We start from the raw sequence: 27,910 nt of genomic DNA on the forward strand, positions 1-27,910 counted from the left end.
CTGCCTCATCAGCCTCTTGGGGAGCTTGCTCACACTTACCCACCATCTGATATCTGAATCCTTCAACATTTAAAGGAGAAAGAGGAGTTAAAATAGTGATGGGACAAAGGGAACAGTTTTAAATTAAAAGACCAGCGATTTAGATTAGATGCCATTAAGAAATTCTTTACTGTGAGGGTGGTGAGGCCGTAGCACAGGTTGCCCAGAGAAGTTGTGGATGCCCCGTCCCTGGAAGCATTCAAGGCCAGGCTGGATGGGGCTCTGAGCAACCTGGTCTACTGGAAGGTGTCCCTGCCAACAGCAGGGTTGGAACTGGATGATCTCCCTTCCAACCCAACCATTCTATGATTCCATGATTGATTCTATGAAATAACTCTTTCCACTATTTTCTACCGTTTGAAACCCACTCTGGTATCTGCACAGGCTGAACACGGAAGTGGCCGCAAACTGGACATGCTTCAAAGCAGAGCTCAGGTATGGCCAGTCCGTTCACACCCCCAGCCCCAGACAGGGTTTGAGCTGGAGGAGCAATGTGCAGCTCCCCCAGGTGGTGGCACCTCTTTGGGGCCAGCTCCAGGAAAGCAAGGAGTGGAACACAAAAATCCACATGGGGAGAAAGGGCCATAGAGGGCTCCTTGATGTAACACCTGATTTGGGGCATCCTTGGAGGAACACCAAGGTGCTGCAGGATGCAGTGTTTGTGGCACAGGATGCTTCCTCACTGATTTGGCCTCTGGGTGGACAGGGAGACCAGCTGGTAGTTTCTGTGTAACTCCAGAGTCTCTGACTATGTGGAAACAGTAACTCTTGTGGAAAATGTCCTGTCTTAGTAGGAGTGTTAATGTCACAGGGACAGACAAACTCCCACATGGATATATTTATATTCTGCCAGCCAAATGTTACCTTAGAAACTACAAACTAAGGAGTAGAGCAACATGGCGAATTTCCTACAGAACATTTAACTGAAAACACAGAGCTTTCCCTCTGCATAAAAGTACCTGACCATGAAGAACTTTTTACTGTGTGAACCCTATTTTATCTTATATTGCCTGAAGACAATAAATGTAATGAGATTGACTCCCTCAAATTCTATAGGAAAGACAAGGGAAAACAGATTTTTAAGGGTGGCAAGGGACTCCTTTGCCTTTTCATTCACTGGGTTTAATTGCTATTCTGACTGTGAGCCGTCAAAGGAACCCATACCATGAACTGAAGCCATACAATTCCCCTGTGGGTACTTCCTTTCTTCATTTGATGGTATAAGCAAAGTCCTTTGTCCAAGTCCTGTGGTCAGTCCATCTGTCTGCATGTTGCTGTTATTGTTGCTGCATGTCTTACTAGTCTCAAGTGGTTTCCAGATTGTAATATTATGCAAATTACTTTCCTGACAAAATCATTTCAGACCTGAAAGCTGCATTGCATTGCACCTCTTGTGAGTGGACATGAAGCAAAATAATTTCCAAGAAAGCTGTTCCTTGGTGTTAGTTTGCTTTGCTGAAGAAAAAAGAGGAGCAAATGCTTTGCATGTCCTCTGTGAGACATGTAGCTCCTCAGACCCATGTACCTCTATTTCCCACTCATTTTTGACAAGCGTGATTCTGGCTGGGCTGTATCCATTAATGGTGGTTAATATCTCACTGATGCAGCACATTTAGAGCCTGGGTTGAAAAGCAAAGTGTGAAGTAGCTTCTGAGAACTGATCTTCTGAACCTGATCCTCTGAAGGTCACACTGGACAGCAGCTCTTACTGTGACCATCTGACCTCTGCCTGCATCTGAACAGGAGCTCCCTGTGCTGACCTCTGACAACTCCTTAAGCTCCTACCACCAAGCCACCAGGATGGTTGCATTTGAAAGGGCAGCTTGCATCACTGCCCGACCATCTACCCTACTCAGTCCCTTAAACAATGAAAGGAAAGAGCACATAAGGAAACTGAGCAGTAGATGAGGTCCATGAGAAATAGCCAAGATAGATTGTCCACATACAAAGCCAGGGTGATGCAGATGTGGGTGTGACCTGCTAAAGTGATACCTGAGCAAAGGGATCCATCTCCTGGATGGGGTTCTTCTAATGGACAGCTAAGTCATCCATGACTGAAGTGTTTGTGTGATCATAGCAGGCCCTTAAAACAGGGACCTAGGGTGGATCCTCAGATCTCAGCCAGGTCAGATAAGTTGAATCTTTTCTCAAGTCACTGATTTATAAATCTGCCTTAATTTCCCTTTTATATCTCCTAAACAGAGCACAGATCCATCAGGAGACCACAGCCATATTAAGTTCAATTTCTTTTCTCTAGAGAGGCCTAGAGGTGCCATGTGAGCAGTGTGATGCCCATGACCACAAGCAGCCTGAAACATGGCAATGTCACTCATAGGACTGCAGAATCATAAGGGTTGGAAAAGACATCTAAGATCACTGATTGGATAGGTGTGAGGAAGTGGAATAAGCCTCTTTACACTGTTATGTGACAGAAGGAGGTTCTAGGAGCTAATGAAAGTACTGTGGAAAAAAGAAGTGTACACAGAAATGCTTTGATTACAATAAAAATTTTATTTTGATTCATATCATACTGAAAAATTAAATAAATAAAAGGTCAATGAATGATTGTGTCAGACTCCCCTCCATTAGAGAAAAAACCCATAATTGATTGTGTAGTCAGAGAAAAATACAAAGAAAATCTGGTCATGGGAGGGAAAAAGTGCTCAAGAGATTTGGCTTTGGTAAAAAACATAAAAAGCACTCAAGGAGTGCTTCAGAGATTTTGCAGTGGTGGTAAATACAGTCCAAGAGTTTGAAGCCTTGACAAGTTGTTAAATGTTTTCCTTGGTTCTTTTAAACCAAATAAACCCAAAAAGTTTCTAGCAGGAAAACAGTCTTCAATAATGGCAGTGGGAATTAATTCTTCCCTCAGCATCACTTGTTGGTATCTCCTGATTCTGAAGGCAATTGAAAGAGCAGCAAAGTTGTGGGGAACTGAGACAAGGATCTAACACAAGTCAGCTGCCTATAAGGACTCTAGAAAAAGTTTCCCTGGAATAGAAATGTGATGGCACAGACTATTCCTCATCCTACACCTGGAGAGATCCACTCTCTTCTCTCCTTACACTCTGAAAAATGGACATCAGTGGTTCACAGTTACTGCTTGCTGTTGGCAACAAAATTAAATGGGAATTGCAGCTTGTTCCATGATGAAGACACTAAATATATCTGCATGTACGAGCCATGAGGTTTTATATGTGCTGTCAGAGGCAGAATGTTCAGGGGAAAATGGAATTTTTATTAGAAAAGCAAAAGGAAACTTTCAGAACAACACAGACTAGAATATATCTGGCTTCTTTTTCTACTATTTTTGATTCCAAACTGACCCCTGTGATAAAAAAAAAATCATTAAGGGGATAAACCACCATGAGTTTTCTTCCAAGTCTTTCTAAAAATGACTGAAAGAGCAGTCAATGTTTCTGAATTACTAATATTTGTCCATGAGAAAAAAGAAAAAATTAAGTACTTGAAGCTCCAAAATCCAGCCACACTGTGGAGTTATCACTGGCATCTTCCAAGTAGTCTTTTGCCTCTTAAACTTGCTTTGTTTGTATTACTGCAGCACCTCACCAGAAGCATATTGATTAACAGCAATTTAAACAAGCAGGAATGCTTAAACCAAACGAGCAAACATGGTTCAGGTAGTAATGCTTCATTCTTTTACAAAGGACATGGAGCAGACAGTAAGCCCATCAAATCTGCTGTGCCTGTGACATGCAGGTGAGTTCTGCTGGCCGCCATGCTGGGAAATGGCTTCTTGACATGAGGATCATGAACAGGTCTCATCTTGAGAGAAATCATGATGAGATTTGAAAATCCTGCCCTTTCCATATTGCTGAACTGAAAGGTCACACCAGGTGAGGGAGCTTGATGCCCCACACAGACATTTGGCATCCTTGGCTCTTTATATGCCGCGAGTTCAGTAGTACTCACGTGGGTAAAACAGTTCATGTTGGTGAGCGGTGCTGTGGCCCAAAATTCCAGCTGACCATGACATTGTGCCATGTATTGCTGCCTTGGAGGGCACCTCACTGGCACCAGCTGGTGCAGAAAGACAAGGGGATAAACCCTGCATGAAGCACATCAGTACTGAAGGGCTTTCACCAACCTCAAATACTCATCTGCTTGGCCATTCTGCCACAACTGGTGCATAGAGAGGAGACGTTTAGATGATTTGGCATAAACTCCAACCAATGTGATACATTAAAAATTAAATATGCCATTTTTCCCAAGCCTGATCAAACTCCCTTGAAGTCTGTGGCAAGAACTCCTCTGGCTTCCTCAAGGCTGAAAGTGGGTCAATAATCCATGAGTACTGTTTTCATGATATCAGGAAAAAAAGACCACTGTTTTCCATTGTTCCCTGCCTTACTTGGATTTGTACTTTATCTGTCCTTGAGGCTTTAATGCGTTGATTCCAGCAAAAATCTGTGGATATAAAATCTCCAGTGTAACTTCCCTCCTCTCACTGCCTAGAGGTACTGACATCCATATACTCATTCCTCCAGAGATGCACATGATTTTGAAGTCTGTCTTATGCTCTTAGATCAGCTTGTGCAGATTGTGTCTTTGTAGGTGCTGCTACAAAACAAAGATTGTTAATGTATTACTAGTTGATATCCCAACCCATGATTTCTTTTCCATTTCAAATAGAGACCTTGTAAAGAGATACCACATTTTAATTGTTTAAAAACTTAAGAAGAAAATTTTCTTGGGACTTTTGAATATTTTCCCTTAAAAAAGGTAAAAGCTACCTTTAAAAATTGTCTTGTTTGCATTTGTTCAAATGCAATATAGGAGTTGTTATTATAGGTTTCTACTACAAAAGCATACCAGACAGAGGATAAACTTTGGTTAATTTCCCCCCCTTTTATAAAAAAGTTTAATTTAGGGTTTGTCACCTTAAAAACAAAAATCACATCTGTTGCACAATTATAAAAGGCACATGTAAATGACTTGAAAAAAGTCCACTTTCCAATCTTAAACTGATTAAATAAAAAAAAAAAATCCAGAGTATTTTCCACCAAAAGAGAACCAAAATTACATATAACCAAACGAGACAGACAAGTGGCTAAAAAGGCCATTTTTTCCCCTGGAGTTTTCAGTATTATTTTCTCCATCATTATGGCTGTGTAGGAAGCAATATTAAATAATACATGAGACGATTTCATATTTTCTAGACACTATCAATGCAAAATGAGGCAATGGTTGAAACAGTTACTACTCCAGGCAACTTCCTCATGTTTTTCCTTAATACAGCATGAAAACAGAAGTAATAGAGAATAGAGAAGAGACGGTTCAAAAAGAAGATCAACAGCAGAAGTGAATTCATTTCTTTGAGGTAATCCTTAGTATGATGTTCACAGCTGCCTTAGTGGGTCTTAAGTCCCAAAAGTCTTTTTCACTCTTCTTCAAGGATTTCCTGCCTTGCTCGCGGAGAGAACGGACACACAGACAGCGGTTCCTGTGCCCAGGTTTCCCCTAATTGCAACAGGCAGATCTTTCATCAGTAATTCAAGAAGCAAGGTGTAGAGCTTAAGTAGAGATTAGTTCATTCCCACAACTGATTGATAGCTCCCAGCTATCCATAGACAGGAAATCATGTGCAGTTGGAAGCCGGTCGTTGGCCTCATTCCCTGCAGTGTGAGATGCTCCAAATCCACCGCAGATCCACGCATTCAAACCTGGCTGGTGCCTAGATCATCTTCACTGAGCTTTGTTCTGCTGCATGCTGGAAATTGCAGCCCCCACTTGTTCCCATGGCCAGGGTCATCTGCCCTTGAAAAACTTTATTTTTTCGATGGAGGCAAGAGTCAAAGTTATATTGAACTCAAAATCCCCATCATGGACTCCTGTCTTGCGGAAAGCCCCACCTGAAGTGTTGTTTTCCCAGTAATGGTGCCAGTGTCCTTTGCTGTCTGCTCCAAAGCCGTACACATCCACCTAGGATGCAAGGGAGAACTACTGTTATTGGCTGGAAAGCAATTACTCTTCATCTGAAGTGCTGAAGAAACTTTACTCTCAGTATATTTACAGGCAGCAGCACCTGAGGTCCTCAGTGGTGTCCCAAGCTCTTCTGGTGCATGACATGACCACAGAGAAACAGCCCAAGGCCTGTCCAAAGAACGTGACATCCTAAGCTATGCCAAGACACCACCAGACCTGAACTCAGAGGGAAAAGGAGATTTCTATCCATTAATTCTGGTTTATTTGCAATATGCAAATGCATTCCTATCCCTTAAGCATGATTGACCTCAACAGATCAGTGGCTTGGGATGGGAATTGCCTCTTTAGCTGATGTAGGCCACAAAGAGTGAAAAAAATTTGGTTTGGTCCTGGTCTTCCAAATAATGTCCCATGTTTACCACACTTACATCCTTGATTATATGATATTTGCAGTCACTTCAGAGACAGATGGATTTTATGTTCTTTGCACATGTATACACCTACAGCCTCTCCTCTCCCAAAGGCTCGTTTGTTGATGGCTGTGTCTGTGTCCTCTAATGGTGAAAGTCCAAACATCACAGCTGATTTATTTAAACTGTGAGTGGTGATATGTCTGGCTGTATTTGAATGGGTCATAGCTAAAAAACAAGCTCCCTAAACCACTCACACCCAGGCCCACTCAAATATGAGCTGTTTTTAAGTTGGTTTTGGTAATGTCAGAGCCCTGGTTTTTGCCTGCTTACCATAAAACAGGCTCCACCCAATCTGCTGTGACTATGATAAGAGTTTCTTCCAGTATCTTTAGGAGTATTTGCACCACCTCTCCAAGCAACACAGGCCTGGGTGACCAAAACTCTTTCATCAGCAGATGTGTGTCCAGGACAGGGATTTTGCCAGCAAAGTGAGATTTATCCCCCATGCTGACAAGCTCAGGTTTGCAGGACTTTGTAGAATTAACCTGGCCTTAGAGCTAACCTCTAACTAGATGAGTCTCCAGTCACCTTGGAGCACCTCACATCACTCAAATTGGGGAATTTCCCCAAGTAACTGCTGGAACAAAGGCATTTACTATAACCTACTGTAAAAACCCAGAAGCCTGAGTTTGAAAATACAGCGAGGCAAAACCTAATTGAAACTTTCACTAACAAGATGGGCAAAGATGCCGTTCATGTTTAGATGTGTTTTGATACCAGTTGGAATCTCTGTTTATGTTTAATTATATTCTCCCAGAGTGCCTCGTAAACCCTACGACTTGATGACATTAAAAAAATCCGTCACTGTCAGTTGAGTGTGTCTGCATGTTTCTGAAGAGTCTGCATATGTTTGAAGAGGAAAATGGCAGAGAAGGTGGAGAGGGGGAAATAGGCTGAGTGAGTGGCCAGGGGTTGTTCCTGGCTCTTCAGTGTGAAATGCCCTGATTTTTTATCCATATATCCAAACACAGACAGACTTTACCTCATCGCACACATGGAGAGCAAACATCAAAGACAGAAGGCCTGTGGAGGGGTATCTGCCATGATGCTCGAGCCAGTTTTCGTAGATGTATTTCATAAAAGATGGATTATAAACCAGGATCTAGGCAAAATTGGAGAGAAAAACTCATTAGTAAAATACCCTGGGAAAAAACAATGGTAGCGCATAATTCCTAAAGGACACTGGGGTAGGGGAGTGGGTAAGAAAGGAATAATAGTTATTCCTTGAGGGCAAGTGAAAGGGAAAAATAAGTCTCATATTAAGTGCATTCAGGAATATTCCCCATGTGCAGTTACACATGAATAGCCCTTCCTTGGTCTTGATATTCCTCCTGCTTACAGTAATGTGAATCCTGGAGATTCCTACTGAAACCAATGGGTATGAAACAGCACAAGTGAGATGGAAATCAGGCATTAGCCATTCAACTCTCCCTTCAGCACCCTGCAGGTGAGCTCTGGGGAGTTGGAGTCCTGAAAAAGGCAAGCATGAGATGCCATGACACGTTCCATAGAACCATAGATTAATTTAGGTTGGAAAAGACCCCTAAGATCATCAGTCCAGCTGTAATTTGAGTGGGAACATAGGAGCAATTCCCTCTTCCACACAATACACCAGCCATGTCTTGGTATCTCTGTAAGTACAGATCTAAGGAAAACAAGGGCCAAATGTAAACTATCAGGAAGCCTATCAGGTCATGTAAGCTTCTTTTATCCTGTTTCCTAAACATGCTATTTTTCTATGCTGTATACTTTTTTCTTACAAGACATAAAATGCATTTTTTTATCTCACAGAGGTCATCTCACAGAGACAGAGCACTTAAGAACTGAGAGTACAGTAAATCCAAGGACTGGTGGAGGCCCTTGCTTTCAACCCCCTCCCCTGAATGAGGCAGAGGCTTTTCCCTCCATACTGTGTTTGTAATTAGAGTGATAGCATTTCAGTGCTATCTGGTTAGCTGCAAGGCTTTTCCTTTTACAAAGTCAGAGGTTAATTGCTGATATTGCATCTGTGTGTAATCTCTTCTTGCAGGGTGTTTTCGATTGCACAGTGTGGGAAGAAATACAGGCTTCTCCTCTCGTGCTCAGGAAGCTGCTACAAATCACCACATCCTGGGCTGCTGCCACTCAGCTGTGATGCGAGTTTAACCACCTGCCCTGGTGCTTCTCACAGGGGTTTTGCAGAGGTTGTCATGTACCTCACAACAGGTAAGAATGAGCTTAGGGATTATTTAATGCACCCTAGAGGTCCATGGCTTGAAGCAAAGAAAAATAAAGTGATACTAGTTCAGGGTCTCACCTGAAGCCTTTGGCAAAACCTGGCCTCTTGAATGAAAGATGTGTGCTTTAATTTGTAATTTTAATGTTCTGGAGCTAATGTCATACTTTAACAGCCCTTGATACATCAGATGCCTGTACTTTTTAAATCCGTCTTTCCAAAGACTGAGAGAATGAGACCTTTATTTTTCTGGAAGTTCCATGGAAGAGGTTCTTCCTCTCCCACACAGCCTGCCTCAGTTATATCCTCAAACCATGCAGCTACAACAACAGAAGTCTTTGCACAGTGGCTAAAGTTCCAACATTCGAATTAACATCTTTCCCTGTGGGAAATCCTGCCTCCAGCCTGTCCCTGTGCAAAGCAGGGAATGTTCCCTGGTCTGTGCTCTCATGCAAACTGTGCTTGAACATTGCCTGTGAGACCTGTAACATACCTAGAGCAAAACCTTCCTGGACTTGGCCTGAGCTCAGCCTCCAAGCTTGTTTAATTGGGTACAGGTAATTATTGCAGCTGTGGGTCAAGAGCCTACCACGAGGAATTCTCCACTGACTTGGAAACAGCTTTATTTGTTCAGAGTTCACTTAGCTCCTTATTACAAGGAACTGACTGGGGAGTGAGAAACATCCTTGGTGTTCAAATATTAAAATTATTTTTAAAAACCTCCAAAGTCTCTCCTCAGTGTCATTACATACAAATGACTGCAACAGGTGGGAAGAGAGTAATTGCTGTGGAGGACAATGCTGCACTTTTAATGTCCCTGAGCAGCACCAGAGGAAGTGATACAACCTTCAGAACAGTGTTCATGCAATGGCATAGCCAAAAGAGCAATTTCTTTCCAACCACAATTATTTAGTAGTTGATCTATGGCCTAAACGGCACACAGGAGCCAAATTTTTAGCTTAGCTGAGCCTTGTAAAGCATCTGTATTTTGGTTTTTTTATGAATATATTTTTATGAATGTCAAAGGCTTGCTTGGATTCTTGCTGTCTCCCAGAGAAGCAAAAGGCCTACAAATAAATAAGCAGAACAAATCCACAAACCAGCATTTCTCACCTTTTCTTTTTTGACTTTGATTTTCCGTGGAACTGGAACATATGTGCTGTTAAAGAAAAAAGAAAGACAGCACCATGATAAATAAAACTCCAAATGTAATTCCAAAGAAAGAATATTCTTCATGAACAGTAATAAATTCAAATTATTTGAAAGTAGTAAATTCAAGAAATTGTTGTAAAATGAGGCTGCAATTAAGTAACACAGCAGGAAAAGAACTGAGCTGTCACTGAAGCAATTTTACAGGAAACCACTACATTCTTAAATATTCAAGTTAATTATTGGCAGTAGGACACCAAAGATTTAGTTGAGAACACACTGTAGAGTCAATACTATGTGGAGCTCGAGACTTGTAATTCTTGGATCATTACAGTTGCAGTCTTTGCTCTTTGATGATGGGAAAGATTTTCCATTTAATTTCTTGGCAGAAAAAACCTTCTCCCACCAGGGGGAGACTTTTCCTCTCCTAATACTCGGCGTTACCTCATGATTTTCAGAGTTGGTGGCAGCAGAGTTCACCAGTTCTGCGGTTATATGAAAGTCAGGCATTCCCAAGTACACAGCCCCTCATCAGAAAGCTATTTCCCTCCTCCCCAGGGCGATGCTGAAGGCTTCCTGCAGTTTCCAGCATAAATTTTCCAAGTTACACCTTATGACTGGGTTGAAATCACGAGTCTTGTCTTGCAAATGAAAAAAACTTTTATTCCCCATATCTCATGCACAGGGTGTGCTGGCATTGCACAGCTTATCACGAGTGCTGTAAGAAGAAAATCTTCCTGAATTTGTTTCACATGAAAAAATTCGGTGAGCTGGCCTTGTAATTGGAGTATATCCCAAAATACATCCTGCATACTTCTTAGATGGGTTGTGATAAATCACCAAAGCCTTCCATTAGTTCAGTCTCAGTGTTTTCACTTGGGTTTTGGTAATGACAAGGTTCCTGTCATTAAGGTTTTATTTTCTTTGAACCTTGGAACATCATCACTTTTAAAACTTAGTCTAAATCTTCCCAAACTAGTGGCCACCTGGCAATGTTCTCCTGACCTGCAATCCCGGCTCTGGGACAGAGGCAGTGAGAGAGGTGATGGGAGGTTCCAACCCTCCTAAGAGGTGATGCTATTGGGGAAAGGGTCACTCATGCAGGCTTCTCAATCTGATCTCAGCAAATATGCCCTTGCAGCTGTAGCCCATTCCTGACCTTGACCAGCAAATCAGTCAACAGTCTTGGTGATCCCATATCCTTTTCATGATTATGAAGACAAAAAGGGCTTCTTTGCTGGTAGAATCTCCTCAATATAATAAATAAACAGTCAATCTTTTCCCACAGGGTGATGTGGAGGAAACAAGAGGGCTGTATTTCATGGATAGATACAGTAGAAGACCAAAGAGATGGGCATGCAGTGTTCGAGACAATACTGGTGGACATCTCTGGTCTAACCAGGAGACTGCTGTAGCTCTTGTCAGATGTTATACTAGTAATTTTAACCAAGGGCTATTTCATTCTTTCAGAAGAAATACCCAAGCCCTGCTGTCACATGGCTGCAGAATTTCATAAAATCACACAGAAGATATTGGCACACTGATTAAGACCTCTGCTCTTATGATCATGTAAAACCTGGGCTGCAGGGCAGCCAGGGAGTGAGAGACCCTGGAAGTTGGAAGTACCACACAGGAGTGGGACAGAGTGATATCTGTGATGAAGGTAACACATTGCCTGGGAAACATCTTCCATGAGCCACTGTGCAGCACTCTACTGAACTCTGTCATTGGCCACCTTGTACAAGACATTTACTGAAACCTCGACCTAGAATGTGCAACATTTTAAGGAATACAGTAATTATCTTTGCCAAACTAAGTGGAGTTTTTTTCAGCATGCAGATTCCTAAAAGGCTTGCAAGTGAAGGCAACCAGGGTAAATATATGGCTGATGAGGGCCTGAAAGTTTCCTATCCTAGAAAAGGCATTTCTTATTCTTTTCTGGAACAATGCTTAGTTTTAGAGAGACATTTTCAGATGGAAATACATCAGTTAAATGGGACTGAGAATGTCTGAGAGAATCAATCAGCTATCAATTGAAGCGAATATTAAGGCAATCTGCAGTTTGGCTTTTGTTTTGAAACGTAAAAATTGCAAGAATTATGATAATACTAAGAGGAAAATATGTTTAACTCACAGGTTTTGTGTTTTAGGAAATTCTTTCATTTGGATGAAATACAGAAAATTAAACACTGTGTAAAGGTCTAACCAACGCAGGATGCTTATCTTTTTTAGCTATGAGTACACTCGGGTTCTTGTTAGCCTAAACTCAGCTGACACTATGCAGCCTGTGCACACAGAACAATGACCAAGCAGACTGGGGTAAGGAGACAAGTACTTCTTTTTTTCTAAAATACTGACTTTCAAATGTGTTTTATTTTTATTTCATGCCTTTTTCTCTTTAAAATTGTGCACTCAACAATTTCCTTATACCCATTATCTGACACTGTGTGTTTAATGCATGCTCATAGGTTAATTCTACAAGGCTAAAATTATGCTACATCCATTGCTATGATTTATATGCTTATGATTTTCTGCTTTTATTATTCCAGCTTATTAATTATGCAATTTCCCTGCTTTGAGTCTGGCAAAAATCTTAAAATAGTGGTATTTCTTTCATGTGGTTAAATACTCACATGCTAATTTATACCAGATGCTTACCAAGCCCATGTATAAAATCTAATTATAAATATATAATATATTCTGTAATTTATTAAGCAAAGATGTTTTTCCTTTCATGTGCTGTGACTGCATTGTGGTCAACCAGCCTTCCTAATAGGCTAAGAGATCACCTGAAATCAGAGCAGACCTCAGAGTTCAGTAAGTACCAAGAGCTTTCTCCTGGGGCAGGAACAGGCAGTGGACCTGCCTGCAAAAGGTGTGTCCATGTAAACTATAGAACACTAGAATCATTTAGTTTGGAAAGACCTACAAAATCATTGAGTTCAACAGTTAACCCCGCACTGCCAAGTCATCACTAAACCATGTCCCTGAGTGCCACACCTACACATCTTTTAATTCCCTTCAGGAATGGTGACTTCCACCACTCCCATGGACAGCCTGTTCCAGTGCTTGACAACTCTTTTGGTGAAAAAAATGTCTTTAACGTTCAGTCTAAACCCCCCTGGTGAAACTTGAGGCCATTTCCTCTTTTCCTGTTGCTTGTTACTTGAGAGAAGAGACCAACCCCCACCTGGCTACAGCCTCCCTTCTGGGAGTTGTAGAGATCAATAAGGTCCCCCCTGAGCCTCCTTTTCTCCAGGCTGAACATCCTCAGCTGCTCCTCATCAGACATGTGCTCCAGACCCTTCCACAGATCCACAGCTTTTATCTGGACATGCTCCTGCACCTCAATGACTTTCCTGTAGTGATTGGTACAGTTTTCTGAGTGTGCTGATTTTTCCCAGTTATGAGTGTGTCTTGAAGATGGTTTTTTTTAAGACAATTTATGACTGTGTGTATTAAATGCTGGTGATGAAAAAGGTAAAAGGAAGCTAACAGAGATTTGTTACAAGTTAAGGGAATCTTAATAAGAAATTGAAAGAATCTAAAATGCATCTACAAAGAGAGAAAAGAAAATGAAGAGAAAATAAAACTTTATTTGCTTTTCCATCAAAGAGTTCCAGTTAAAATCGCAAAGTAGGTCTTATGCCCAGTCAACACACTCAAGACACGCTTTTCCAAGTTTAAATCTTCTGAGACCTTGAAACTGGGAAAAAAGTTCAAATGTCTTGAAATATTTCTCCCTGGAATAAAGCAATCTGATCTGCTCTTGCTGTCTATGTGTAGCAGAGTGTCACCAGGCAATCCCACAAGGCTGTGGTTTTACACCCAGCAGACAACCTCACACACAGTACAAATGTCACATATTTCATTCTCTGGATTAGGAAAAGCCAGCTTACAGGAAGGAAGAGAATCTGCTTGCAGGCTTCCAGAAGAAACATGCATTTTGATCACATTTCTAATTCTGGTGCTGCCATAAATCAACCAGGAGACAACCTTTACTTCTGACAGCACTCAAAAAAGAACTGGAGAATAAATTCCAGTGTGTCACATTATTGCCAAGTAGAACTCTAGAATTTAAGGCTAAGACATGCAGGTGACACACAAAACATTGTTTCCTCTGCACAGTTCTCAATCACGTTCCACCGGGAAAGACAGACAAAACTCCTGACGAACCTGTCCAGGGGTGCCCGTCCTGTGGATGGGGCACTAAGTGCTGTGGTCTGCATCTGCTCTCTCTGCCTCAGGTGAGCAACCTGCACACCCCTCTCTGCCTCCTTGTCCTCTTCTGCAAGTGTACTGACTCACAATGAACCAGAGAGGAGAACAGATGAGCAGAAGCCCAAAATGAGGCACTGAACCCCAAAGCTCAGGAGACTTTAGATCAAACTGGTCAACTCCACCAACAAAAACTCGCCTTCTCATTTCTCTCAGAAATGGGGAGGTAAGGGACTGGATCTTGATCTTTCCCTCAACAACCACATCATAACATTAAGTTTTTCCTAGAAATCAAGTGTCAGGGCTGAACTCTGACTTGAGAGGGTCTGTAAAGCATGCCTAGGCCTTATCAGAAGCAGGGATTTACTCCACACAGGCCATTATGTCCTACAGCAACATGAAGTATGGAACTCCCACCCCTTGTCCCTGCCCTTACTCACAAATTGATGGTGCCTGTGGTGAGAGCGGTGACAACCCAGCGCAGGTCCAGGGTTTTGAAGGGGATCAGGATCATGCTCACATTTGCTGCCAGCTCTTTGTAGCTCTCAGGATAAACAAAGTGGTGAGTGGTCTTGCTCCCAACATCTGATTCGTAGCCAGTAGTGGGGGCACGGTTCATTCTGCAGCCCAAAGCAAGAATTGAGACAGGAGAGGAATTAGGTAAATACAAACACATGGGAACCATCACTAAGTCATTTGCTTGAGGTACAGGAACATGCTCCCATACCTAAGGGAGTGCTCTATGCAGGGTCTTCAGACAGACCTGACAGGGTATAGGGGTCCTCAGGCAAGCTGGAATGATCATGACCCATTCAGTTAAACAGTAAAAGAAAGCTCAGCTTCAGTGTGGAGCTCCTTGGACTGAATAGGAGTGTCCACCAAGCAGATGTATCTCTGAGCACATCCCTGCATTCCCTTTACAGCCAGCAGACAGCTGACCAAAAGAGTGGTGAGTCCATGAGGACACATCTCACTTCATCATAAAGCTGCATCCCCCAGCTGATGAGAAAAACATTGCCCTGAGGTACATCAGCTAGACTTCTTGCAGTTCCATTTCCCCCTATCTATACAGGTGTATTTGAATGTCTAGGGTCAAGGTAATAAACCACGTTATGTGTGACGAGAAGCGGCAAATCTTCCTTACGGTTCTCCCATGAAAAGACATCACAGCCACAGCGACAAATACAGGACCTGCTGCTGACCCTTCATTTACTCAAACCTTACTTTTACTTTGTAGTATGTCCTCCAAAGTCTGTAGATACTCAGGGTCTCTCTGCACACACAAGGGGGGCTTTAGGTAACCCTGGAGTCTGCACACGGAAATCTGCCCAGGGCCACCAGGGCTCAGTCAAGACATGTTGGCCAAACAGGGCTACCCTACCTTATGCTGGATGTATCACAGAGTCACAGAATCACAGAATATTCAGAGCTGGAAGGGACACACAAAGATTACAGAGCCCAACTCTTAAATGAACGGCCCATACAGGGAACAGAGAGGGGATTTCTGAACTCAGGTCTGTGGAAATGCCTTTATGCCTGTGCTCACTTCTGAAAGCCAATCTGGGAGCTCATCAGCAATTCTCTCCCTGACACTTTAGCTCCTCAATGGCAGAGATTTACATATTTCTGTGGTACAGCACAGTGCACATTAGAGACCCCCAAAGCAACTTGCATGAATCCATGGTGCTGTGCAATACCATGGAGAAACCTCCCAGTTGTCTCTGAGCAAAATGTTTTTTTCTGCAATGATATTAGCTCAGCTCCTGGCAGAAGCGCAGGGAGGACAAGGAAGGATGTAGCTGACGAGGTAATGAGGAGCATCACACATTGCCAGACAACATGCTGCCCTGGTTGCTGATAACAGGAAAGGCAAAATCTGTTTCTCGAGTCTATGCCAGGCTGTGTTATTGCAGTTCTTCCCCAGGTGAACTACTTAAGTTTCTTCTAAGTCCCGTCAAGGGAGTTATTAGCATAGTCAGAATATCCTGCCAGCCTGTGTGGATTTGTTATTGAGTTCCCGGTTATTGGCTTCCCTGCCAGCGACCCACACCATACTGTGCAGAAATACTGGAAAAGCACGGGACTCTCTGTGTTTTATCTTGAGATTAGTCAGTCAAAGATATAAAACACGGGGGTTTCTTTCCATCAAGACAAAGACAAGGGTGACATCTTGGTTATCTTACAACCTACCCTCAGGTCTATGCACCTTTCCTACCACCCAAGGTGGGGCTGCTGTTGCCATATGGCAGAAGGCAGCATTCACCCAGTCTCAGCAGGAAGGATGGAGCAGGAACTTCCTTCTGTCATGAAAGTAGATAGTTACACAAATAAAAATGGGCTGGGACATGTTGTTTGGAAGGAAAGGTGAGCCCTCAGGCTCCCTGGCTCTCCCCTGCACTTGGCTGTACTGACAGAACATGTGGAAGTGAATTTCAAGTCATCAGAGATTTTGTGTTTAATGCACAGAGGGGTCACCTTCTCTGCACAAATTCCCACAGTGAATCCTAAAACCTTGTGCAATCCTTTCAGATCTGGCTTAAGATTGCTGAAATATAAATCAGAGACTGGAAGATTCACCAAGCCACCAAGAGTTCTGCCCTTGCCAGGGATGGATGGCTATGGGATGGGCAAGGCCTCAGAGCAGAAACATGAACCTGAATGAGTTACTCTTTAGTTACTACTACCAGCTTTTGAGTCTCACTGCATGAGTTCGGAAATGTAGCCCAGGCAATATAAGGAAGTCCACACAGGAACGGGGCCGTCTCCCCAGGGAAGGACACAGAGTTAAGCATAAATGCATCACAGCTTTCCACATTTGCAGCTGCCCTACATTTACAACCTGTAGGAATAATGTTGAGGGCTCTCCCCTTCATGAATCTGAAGGCCAGGCTGGCTGCCTCTGCCTTTGGGGAGAGACTTTTGGCAGGAAGCAAGACATGGAACTGCAGGCAGCAACTCCTGATATGATTTATGAAGATTTAGATGTCACTTGAAGACTCTATGCCATGTTCAAGCCACATCAGAAGCCAAGGTGGCTTAACAGTTCAGTGTTGATCTTCTGCTGATTTATTCTTGACTTCAGTGCACGCTTCCCACTAAAGGTTTTGTTGCTTCTGAGAGCATAATCCCACATGTGGCATTTTCCATAGCAAGCCCTCCCTTCCCGCCCTTTATTGCTCCCCAAATTGTACTGCGCTGGCAGCTGTGGTGTGAAAGGCAGATGACATGCTGGAGACTAACTTAGTCCAGTTATTTTGGCTGCTCTCTGAGTGATGAGCTCTGCTTACCTAGTTCCTGCTTGCCTTTCAGTGGGACAAAGTAGCCAATCTTGTTGCCTCAAAAGGGAGAAGCAATGAGATCCCTTACAAATTACCAGCAGCCAAACAGGGGATTCCTGTCCATTGAAAAGTGGCTTTGGCTTCCCCACCTCACTACTGCTTAAGAATGAACCAGTGCAAGAAAGTCAAATCTAATACAGTCAATTAAATGTCTAAAAGATCGCTTGTGAGCGCTAGCTGCAGAAATAACTTTTAGTCATAAGTGTAAATCTTTTTTATCCTATATTTTTTAACACAGGCAATTATAGATTGTGCAGAACAAGCTACGGTATCAATACCTATTAATGTTTTTTTTCCAAGCTAAAACATGAGGTCCTATCTCCAATACACACAGTTTATGTCCCTGGAACTTAGACTTGATTTAAGTACCAGATTTCACCAGATAAACCATTAAACTTGTTTACTCACTTGTCCCCTGCAAATACCAGTGAATTTTAGACACAAAGGCACCTGGAGCTGAGGTGGTTTTTACTCACCTGAGCACAAAGTCATGGGAGTCAATATCCTGGCCGTACTGAGACTGCCGGAGGTTCCCAGAGTTGCCCACGACAGCGCAGCGCCTGCAGGTGTAGGATCCCCGCTCCTGCAGCGGGTCCCCGTCCCCGGGGATGACCCCAAACAGCTCTGTGAGAGTGGCGTTCAAACTCTTTGGAGTTTTCTCTCCTTGCAGTTTCTGTTAGGGCGAAAAATCACTCCAGGTTACCAACACAGGCAGCTTTTCTCTGAGCTAGAGGTGGCTTCAAATGTCTCCTCAAAGCACATTCCTGAATCTACCTACAGATACTGCCTTCTGCAGTAACAGGCTTTGAGTTGGGAGACAAAGCGTGAAAAAAATCAGGTGGAAAACCCCTTACCTTTTTAAACTTGGCTTCCTTTTTCTCCTCCTTCTCCTCAGATTCACACACTTCCTCAGTCTCTATCTAGCCATGATAGAACAGATCAAGCATTTTCCCCAAGGCTGGCCTTAGCAGAATAAATGTTTCTCTGGTGTCTATAAGCTTAAACCCACTCTGGGTCAGGTATCTTCTGCTAGGTCATGCGTAAAATTTCTTTTAACTCTCCAAAAAAGGACAGAAAAGTCTCAAGGAAGTTGATGAAAGACAGAAGTGACTGATATCCCTTCCACAAATTTTGGCATATGCCAGGAGTGGGAGAGGGAACTGGGAAGTGAACTGTGGAGAAACCAGCTGCTCATGCAATAAGAAACTCTAGTAGAATTAACCCTGAGGGCTGGAGACACAAAATCATCTAAAAAAAATCTCCAGGATGAAGAAATCCACCTGGACCTTGGTCATTGTGCCTGTTGCCATGGAGGGAAACTGTTCTGTAGCAGCTCTGTGGTGCATGGTGGAAACAATGGCTGGATTGGGAAGGTACAGGCAAGGTGCAGGGCAGGTGATGGTCAGACACTCCCTTTCTGGGGATCAGCTCTCTGAGGTTTCCTGAAGAGGCTGGGAGTGCTGGCAGGCTCACAAACAGCATTGCCCACCCTCCTGGTGCCACTTGCTTCCAAGCTCACAGAGGGAGAACGGCTCCAGCATGAAATGGACCAAAAAGGCTCTGGCTTGCTCTGCCAGCCCAGGGCATGGAAAGACAGGGAGGGAGAGAAGAGAAACACCTTTTCCCACGACTCTCAGGAATGGCCTTGGGTAATTTGGCTTTAGTTTCCCATGAGTTTCCCTTGACTGCACCAGGAACTGTTGTCCTGCTATCTCCCTCTCTCACACAAACACAAACAGGTGCAGCACTGTAATTTTTGTTTAAATTCTGTGTTGCCTTTTCACAGGACCTTATTTGCACTGAAGTGAGCAACAGGTCTCTGGAGCTCAGAGCTACAGGATGACATTGAGGCCAAGAACTTGAAACAAAGAAGACAAAGCAACGTTGCATACACAGGCTTAATCTTACTACTGGACTGCACAAGGTGATTAAGATGCAAGGTAATTAGGATGAACAGACAAGCACTGTAATTATGACCATGTGTCTCACTATTCAGTGCAAGGCTCAATTATATAAATAAAAAAGGTAATTTCTAAATTTGTGTGTGATGCAACAAACACATAACCACATATCTAAACTCTTGTGTGTTCTTTATGAATCCAATTTAACCTGTTCTTACTCTGAATATGAGAAAAACAATGTTAGAAAACCTGCAGCCCTCAAAATAATTAGAGACTTCATAGATGTTACAGTGTAGTACAGGTGTATAATGTTGTAAAATACAACTTTTTGAAAAAGGAACTTATTTTGAGTTATTTGAACACATATTTACGTACACCCAGGTACACTTACTCTCTGTAAAGATGAGCTGACTCTTAACCGTCCTTAAGAAATGAAAAGGAAAGCCACCAAAATCTTATTCTTGAACTGATTTTGCCTGAGAAAATTCAGAAGAGGAAGGAAATTTTCAGAAAATTTTAAGTACCTGGGTGCCCTTTTTAGGTTAAATTTTCTTTTCATCCAGAATGATAGCATCAGAAAAGGACCTGGAGTATTGATGCATTTTTGCTGCATTAAAATGGTAAGAAACATCCTGGATAGGCTCCTCCATCCTGTTATGTTTCTGTCTAGAGTAATTCTACTGCAACCAAATTGAAACATGGGCACCAACCTGGAAGTTGGACACCATTGTCCTACAATCCCTCTGTTGCACACAACTTCCATGGGAAAGACCATTACTAATGTTAGAAATTCTCTCAGTGATCTCAAATAGGGTGATGATCTTATTGCACTGTGTGATGAACACCCATACAATGAGACATCTGTTCTTAACTCATTTTAAGTGCTCTGTTTTAATTTCCCAGTGATTATCTGATTGAACTATACTTTTCAGGCCTAATCTTCTATCAACACTGGCTGGTCTTTGATGTTTCAGCAAAACAGAGAAGAGGAGGCAACAAAGCTGGTTAACTCCAAGGCATATTCAGCTTGTAAAAGTTCAGACTTAACATGCAGCCAGTTCTGTATTGCACAATGTTTGCTTGGCTTGACAAAAGACCATTTTAATAGCATTACAATTATAAGCCGATTATAGTTCACTTTCCCACACCAAATTTTTGTCCTATTTTTTTGAGTATTGTTGTCTTTTTCTTTTTTTCTCCTTACCAAGCTCCCACCCATCTGGCCTTTCCCCTGAATCAACAGAAGTACTGAGTGAAAGTCTGTCCATGCTGTGCAAGGCAGAGCCGTAGCAGTGCCATGTGGCTCTCCTAGAAGAGCATCCTCCCTCCAAGTGCTGTGTTGGAATCCTGAGTTCTGAGAATTTCAGCCTTTCAGTGCTGACAGTGATCGCCAGAAGCACACTGCATTTGACCTGAAGCCTTGGGAAAGGCTCCTAAATTGTGTGATAACACTGAGGTTGTTGCTGTAATTAAAGTTATATCACTGGGTGGAATATGCAGAGATGTAGAAAAATTAGGCTTATGGGATATATGTAACAACATGGAGGATTTTGGGTGTGGATTTGTTCTTCTTTTCCCCTTCCTTCATCACAAATCTGGGTGTTCTGGTATTGGGTCAAAAAACCTGCAGTGCATCTCATGAATAGTTAGTTATTGGATTATAAGTAAAAATAAATTACTTGGCATTCCATAATTGGGTAAATTGGACCTTAAAAGGCCTTGGAAGTTAGAACTCATGTCCATTTTCCACCTTGTTAACTGAGGCACATCCCGTGCAGCTGTGCTATAGATAAGAAAATATTAAATATCTAAGTCCAAACAACAACCTAGCATCCTCTGCTTTTTAATTCGAACTCTGAGTAAAAGAACTCAAGAAACAGAGGCAAAGAAGAAAAGAAACGAAAACAAGAGAAAATCAACAGTGCTGTAGATGTGTGGCACGGATACGTGTATGGATACAGCTGCTAGAAGTGGCCTTAAATACACTGAAATACTTGACCCCCGTGTCCTGAGTGAAGTGGCTGCTTTTCTCAGAAGTCTGTGCAAGTAATATATGCGTCTAAAGAAGCAGTTTAACTCTTTGCCTAAGACCATAAAGCATCTTAACACACCTTGTGTGGGTTATAATCTTATATCATTTATATAAAATATCACTGGATTACTAAACAGTCCAGCTTCCCTCCATAAAATATTTGTGCGTCACTTGAGAGTCAACTCTTCACCTTAGGTTGTTAAAAACTGTACTTGGGAGTTCAGATTGAGAAGTTTCCTGAATCATCTCCCAGCCTTAGAAGCTCCTCATTTCACATACAGAAGTTAACTAGCTGGTTTTGCATCTTCTTATTTTAAAAAAGCAAGCAAAAAAAAAAAGAACCCTCAAAGTTTATGCACTCTCTTTCTTTACCCATGAATGGCTCTCCAAGGAAGAGCCCGTTGTTCCCTCTCTCATCACTGTGCACACCCCCTCTAAGGACGACATGGGATTTGCTGCTTTTATAAACTTCTCAGAAGGCTTCACTGGGCTCTCCAGTGCCGTCACATTGACAGCATTACCAAGCAGCAATACCCAAAACCTGGCTAAGGGGTTGCAAAGGAAGAGGGTGAATTCAGCCAAGGCTGCTCAGAAATAATGGCTTGGAGCTGTGAAGACACAGCAACAGTTATGGAATCACAGAATGGTTTGGGTTGGAAGGGACCTTAAAGATCATCCAGTTCTGATCCCGTGCCATGGGCATTGACACCTTCCACTAGACCAGGTTGCTCCAAACCCCATCCAACCTGGCCTTGAAAACTACCAGGGATGGGGCATCCACTTCTCCGGGCAACCTTTCCCTCAAAGGAAAGAATTTATAACTAATAATACCTAATCTCCAACGTACCAACTTCCAGGTTAAAGCCATTCCCCCTTGTCCTATCAGTACCTGGCCTTGTGAAAAGTCCCTCTCCAGCTCTCTTGTAGCCCCTTTAGATATTGAAAAGCTGGAATAAAATCTACCCAGAGCCTTCTTTTCTTCTGGTTCAATAACCCCAATTCTCTCACTTTGTCTTTACAAGAAAGGTGTTCCAGCTCTCTATCTTCCTGGGCTCCTCTGGATTTGTTCCAAGAGACCCACATCCTTCTTATCTTGGGGTCTCAAAGAAGTCAGGAGAACCTCAAAGGAAAGCCCTCCTGCTGCCTGTGCATCTTGCACTCACAGCCAAGTTCGGCAGCATATTAAACGCAATTGCAAAATCCCAAATTATTAGCAGGTAGAATAGATTAGCCTTCAATCACTGGCATGATGGAGTTGCAGACAGAACATGAGATGAGGCAGAACCCTTGTGGTGGACAGACAGGTACAGCTGTGGGTCTGGCAGCACTCAGCACCAGCAAGGCAACCCTGCCAACACACAGCCAGGCAGCCTGGGGGAAGTTGGAGTAGCAACACTAGTGTTTGTGGCTTTTCTAATTAATTTTTTACCTGTTTTCAAAAGATAAAGAGGAAATACAGCCCCATGAGAATCTCTTTTGCACAGCTACTAATTGCCCAACTGCAGCAGTTTGGAAGCATTAACACTCATGCAACACCTTCCAGCTACAAGATTAATCCTAGCAACAGTCTGGTGGGGCAAATCCAGGTAATCTCCATTATACAGACTCAAGGAGAACTGAAAAGGAAACCATCAACTTTAAAAATGCCTCTTTGGTCTGGAAAATATGGCTTTATTCTAGTTACATTTAATGTCTTTTAATTACTATGCATCTAAGAGTTGAAGGGGAAAAATACAGGGGCTTTCAAGAGTTTGGGCTTTGTTTACTGATTTATGTCATTGAAAAATTTACATTCTCAAATATAAATATTAGTTTTATATGTGTATATATATTGTAAATAACACACAATAATATGCTGAGTTGTACAATTTCTGACTTCCATGGCTGGTATGGGTCACCTCTACACTACACTGCACCACTACTACTACTGATCCTAGTGCTGAGAGAGACACGTGAGCTTGGACCACCTTCTCATCCATCTGTCCTCACCATAGGAGGAGCAGCTCCAGCCCAGCTGGACCTATGTGGGGGTTGCCAGTGAGGGTAAGAGGTAGCCCAGGGTCAGGTTCTTCCAGTATGTCCAAATCTGGCCTAAATGTCACACTTGCAACCAAGCAGCTCAACTGCAGGTGGGACTGGGCATGTGGCAGGCACTGGGACCAGAGCCTGGGACCAGAGCCTGGGTTTGGTACCACCTTCTGCAGTGATCTGGTAGCTACATGCTGCCTTCAAAGTACTGAGGCCTCTCTGTTGCTTTCAAAGTGTCCCCGTCAGTGTCCCAGTTTTGAAGGAAACTTCTGGTGATCAAAGTATTTGGACACATTTTCCTCAGAGAGCATTCAAAATGCATGACTCAGGTGCCAAGCAGCTCTGCTGCTGCCTTAAAGATCAGTGCAGCTGCCCCAACTTCCCCAGCACACGTGTTGGGTGGGATGCCCTTTTATTCACTGACTGGATAGCAAATTTTTAATTTTTATTACATTTTTCCTACAAATATAATGAGTTTAAACTAGTATTTTCTTTTAGATATGCTAGTAACATGGCCCCAAGATCTGAGCTTTCTTCCAAAGAAAAGGCAAAACTCTCAAACATCATAAGACTAGAGATAAAAATTCTTATAACATGATAGTTTATGAAAAATGATCTACAGAGAAGATTGCCAGGAAACTCTGGGTCTAAATTTACTTATCACAACTTCAATCCATCAACCTCAACGTTTGGATTTAGAACAGCAGGTTCTGATCTCGTATTTTTAATACTTTCTGACCACCAAGAACAATGCATCCACCCCTGAGAACTACAAATAAATGCTGTGCTTTGTTACGGCATGTAATTCTTGCCAAGTTTCCTTATATATGGGTTACTAAATTTAGTGAAAACATCCACAGCAGTTGTGTCATGGTAAAACAATGGAAAACTTGCAGGTGAACCAGCTCAGGGAGGTGGGAAAGAAAATATAAACAGAAAGGAATGTATCATGTAACACCAGGTGCCACCTTGCAAAAACACTCTCACAGTCCCTGAGCTTAAGATGAGGGAAGGCAGAGGAGAAAGAGAGAGGGAGGAGGTGAGAGACAGGAAGGGTGAGAGGGAGAAAAGGGAGGGAGGGAGGAATTTCTAACAAAATGTTCACGGCCTGAACTGTTATTAATGCCCAGATCCTCCCTGAGAGTAGAGGATTCCAATTCAACTTTAAGTCACAAAAAGCACAGAGCAGCTGCAGGAGTGTACACAGGAGAAGAATTTGGGCCATTCTTTGCTACCCAACTAAAATAATGAAGGGAGAGTTTATCAGCTGTGTATATTTAAGCAAATGAACGGCAAGGAGCTGTCCTGACGACATCCCCATTGTTTCCATGAGCAAAGAAACAGCCAGGTACATTTTCAGGTGCCTTCTCTGGAGCAGCCCTGCCCCATGCAGCGAGATGAGCCACTGCAGGGATGGTGACACTGACCTTCTCTCCCCTGCTCCATCCCACCTGCACAGGTGGTAGCACTAAATCCAGTATACACAAACAGTTTTATTCAGAGCAGGCAGGAATATTTCCCTCCAAAAGGTCACATCCTACCACACTGAAAATGTTCAAACTGTATATTCTCCAAATAAACCATAAAGCAGCCTGGCAGCCATATGAAGAGCTGTAGGCAAGTGAAACCACCCCATTCTTCCGTCCCAAATGTCACTTTGTCTCCAATTAGTCTCTGAAATTGACTAATGACAATTGGTCATTAGTCTCTGAAATCAGTCCTCACTGTCCTAGTACTGGAGAGACACTAATGCTGCAGGACTGTTTGGATGAATAGCACTTATTCACATCTACAGCGACAGGGTTAAGGGGGAGGGAGGGCAGACTGAGTTTGGCAGACAGGCAAGGGCTCTGCCTGTGTTTAGCGCAAGCACATCACACGGGTCTCCCCATGACAGGTAAGTCACAGCTGTGCAATAAAAGAGCTCCAGTGCATCTCAGAGTTTCAGTTACAGCTCAATGAAACCACCACGCTGCTGGAAATCAGCTCCTGAGAGTGAACACACAGTCATTCCTCCCCTGAAAAGAAGTTTGAGCAATCTCCGGTTTCCTCATGCCTCATTTTTATGTACAAATATAACAAAATGTCACAAATTACTGAGTTGGCAAGGCATGCAAGAGTGAAACATGGCCATGAGCAATGTTTTCTTAAAGACTGGCTAAAATCTCAGAATTGCTTTGAAGATGAGCCTAAAAGTGAACAGTGAAAAGGGAGTTGCCCTCAGGATGCAACTGGGAATTATTTACTGAAGAAATGATACTGTCTTGGAAAAGCTTACCCAAAGCAACATGTACATAAGCAATTAGTTGCAATGAGGAGGTGAGGCCATGTCATGCCCGGGGTTCACCCAAAACTCCTCTTTCAGGGCACTTTCGCTATCTACTATGCATTAGGGCAAAGACTTTCAGTAAGTAAAACTTCCTATACACAATGCAGTTATGGGGGACATCAAAATATTTCACATATCCTGGTTGAATATTGAAAAAGTCTAGGAATCTTAGAAGATTTATTTTTACCATCTGAAAAAAAATTGCTTTGATTTTGTATTCTGAAATGGTGTATTCCCTTTGAACTTGATCTGAATAAAATTTAAAAAAAAGAATGAAAACACTAAAACATGGTTAGACAGCCCTGAAAATTAATGAACAGCTTTTGTTTGGGATGGGGAGGGGAGACTTTTGACTGTTCTGAAAGTCTATTTTTTTTCATTTTGCTGAAAAAGAAACAAACATCCTCCAAAAGAATCCGTTTCAGGTTGAGCTGAATTTTTAATGCACTGGTGAGGCCACACCTTGGGTGCTGTGTCCAGTTCTGGGCCCCTCACTTCAAGAAGGACACTGAGGAGCTGTAGCAAGTCCACAGAAGGCAACAAAGCTGGTGAAAGGTCTGGAGCACAAGTCCTGTGAGGAGACTGAGGCTGAGGGAGCTGGGGATGTTTAGCTTGGAGAAAAAGGGGCTCAGGAGTGACCTTGTCACTCTCTACAACCACCTGAAAGGAGGCTGTGGCCAGGTGGGGGTCAGCCTCTTTTCCCAGGCAGCTAGCAACAGGACAAGAAGACACAGTCTAAAACTATGGTTGGGGAGGTTTAAGTTGGACATTAGAAGGAATTTCTTCACAGAAAGGGTGATTAGACTTTGGACTGGGCTGCCCAGGGAGGTGGTGGAGTGACCATCCCTAGAGGTGTTTAAGGAAAGACTGAATGTGGCACTCGGTGCCATGGTCTGGTTGACAAAGCAGTGTTCAATCATAGGTTGCACTCAATGATCTCAGAGGTCTTTTCTAGCCGAATCGATTTTGTAAATTGAGGAAACACTGCTTCTTTTTTTTCTGTTTCACTACAAGAAGGAGCATCACATATTCAGACTTCTGTACTGAGTCCCAAGCTTTTTCTTCTTATTAGTTTGGGGTTTTTTTCCCTAAGAGAGAATGCATTCCAACCTCATGCTCAAATCAGTGAGTTCTGAGTGCAGAATGAAGCGTGGCTTTGCTCATGCTGTCCATGAGTAACCTCATCCTCTCATTACTGAGCTCAGTCTGTCCCCTCCTCTGAAAACTGCCAGTTGTTAGATCAGCCCAGCTCCCTGGCGAAACCTCAAGCCAGGGCAAGGGCAAGGACCTGAGCTTGCCATCTTCCCTTCTCAAGGCTCCAGCAAAGCCCAGCTAAGAAGCACGGGTACCAGTAGGAAAAGTGTTGGGAAGCTGCAAGAAAAACCACAAGCAATGAGAAATCAAAGTCATGGCCAAAGGGCAGGTGGAAGGATACAGCACCTGGAGTACATATGACTCATTACAAAAAGGAGAGTCTCATCATAAAACAATTATATCATTTACACAACAGTTACAGATGTCAGAGTTAAGTGGCTTTTATTTTTCACCACTAAATGCAACAGTGGAGTGAGAATTGATGAATCCTATACAGCCTCATTCCCACAGTACCTGACAACCCCTCCAAAACCCAAACGTCTCCACTACAATAGTGGGTGCCTGTTGGAGAGGCCCCCTCAGGGTGCCAGAGAAGGCCTGAAAGCCCAGAATTCAACAACAAGGGTTTGCTCTCTGCAAGACACCAAGTTGCAGACTGCTGGTGTGTTCAAAGAAAGGCACAGGGGACTATTTTTCCAGAAGAGGGGCAAAACAAGTGCAATGAAACTGATTTCACTGTGATCGCTGCAGTGGAATCTGCACTTTAGCACCTTGGCTACACAGCCATGAGTAAATCAAACAACTGATGACTTGTTTCAAGAGAACATTAAAGGGGCTTTTGTTAGGCTAAACAAAAAGATGCATCTTTTTCCCTTCTGTGCTGTATAAACAAGGCTTCTGCTCACTTTCGTGATGCTTGGATCAGGAGTCAAGGGGCAGCTGGACCACCCTGCTCAAGGATACACTTGGGGTTGCTCCTTCCCAGTGGCCCACAGCCACCTCTGTGCTTTCCAGATCTGTTTTACAACATCAGCCACAACAGAGAATGTTCTCATACACATGGAATTAATAATTTTCCATTTAATCCTGCTAATTATTTACATTTCTTACAGTAGGGAGAGCCCCAGGAGAATTACAGACATCACAA

General features: G+C 42.9%; 1 protein-coding gene across 1 annotated transcript in view; it reads right to left on the bottom strand.

Moving 5' to 3' along the window:
• Window positions 1-2,527: 2,527 nt before the first annotated feature.
• Window positions 2,528-27,910, bottom strand: part of ST3GAL1 (ST3 beta-galactoside alpha-2,3-sialyltransferase 1) — a 78,447-nt gene continuing 53,064 nt past the window's right edge. Inside the window, exons 3-7 of the mRNA XM_042035737.1 lie at window positions 17,855-18,051; window positions 14,481-14,660; window positions 9,787-9,832; window positions 7,441-7,560; window positions 2,528-5,982 (exon numbers count right to left, since the gene is read on the bottom strand). Of these exons, the coding sequence (XP_041891671.1) occupies window positions 5,809-5,982; window positions 7,441-7,560; window positions 9,787-9,832; window positions 14,481-14,660; window positions 17,855-18,051 (717 nt within the window). The 3' untranslated portion in view covers window positions 2,528-5,808. The remainder of the gene's footprint in view (window positions 5,983-7,440; window positions 7,561-9,786; window positions 9,833-14,480; window positions 14,661-17,854; window positions 18,052-27,910) is intronic.

The sequence above is a fragment of the Corvus kubaryi genome, unplaced genomic scaffold (assembly GCF_017639235.1).
Source record: "Corvus kubaryi isolate FWS band 111438036 unplaced genomic scaffold, C.kubaryi_AGA036_p1.0 37385, whole genome shotgun sequence".
NCBI classification, from domain to species: Eukaryota; Metazoa; Chordata; class Aves; order Passeriformes; family Corvidae; genus Corvus; species Corvus kubaryi.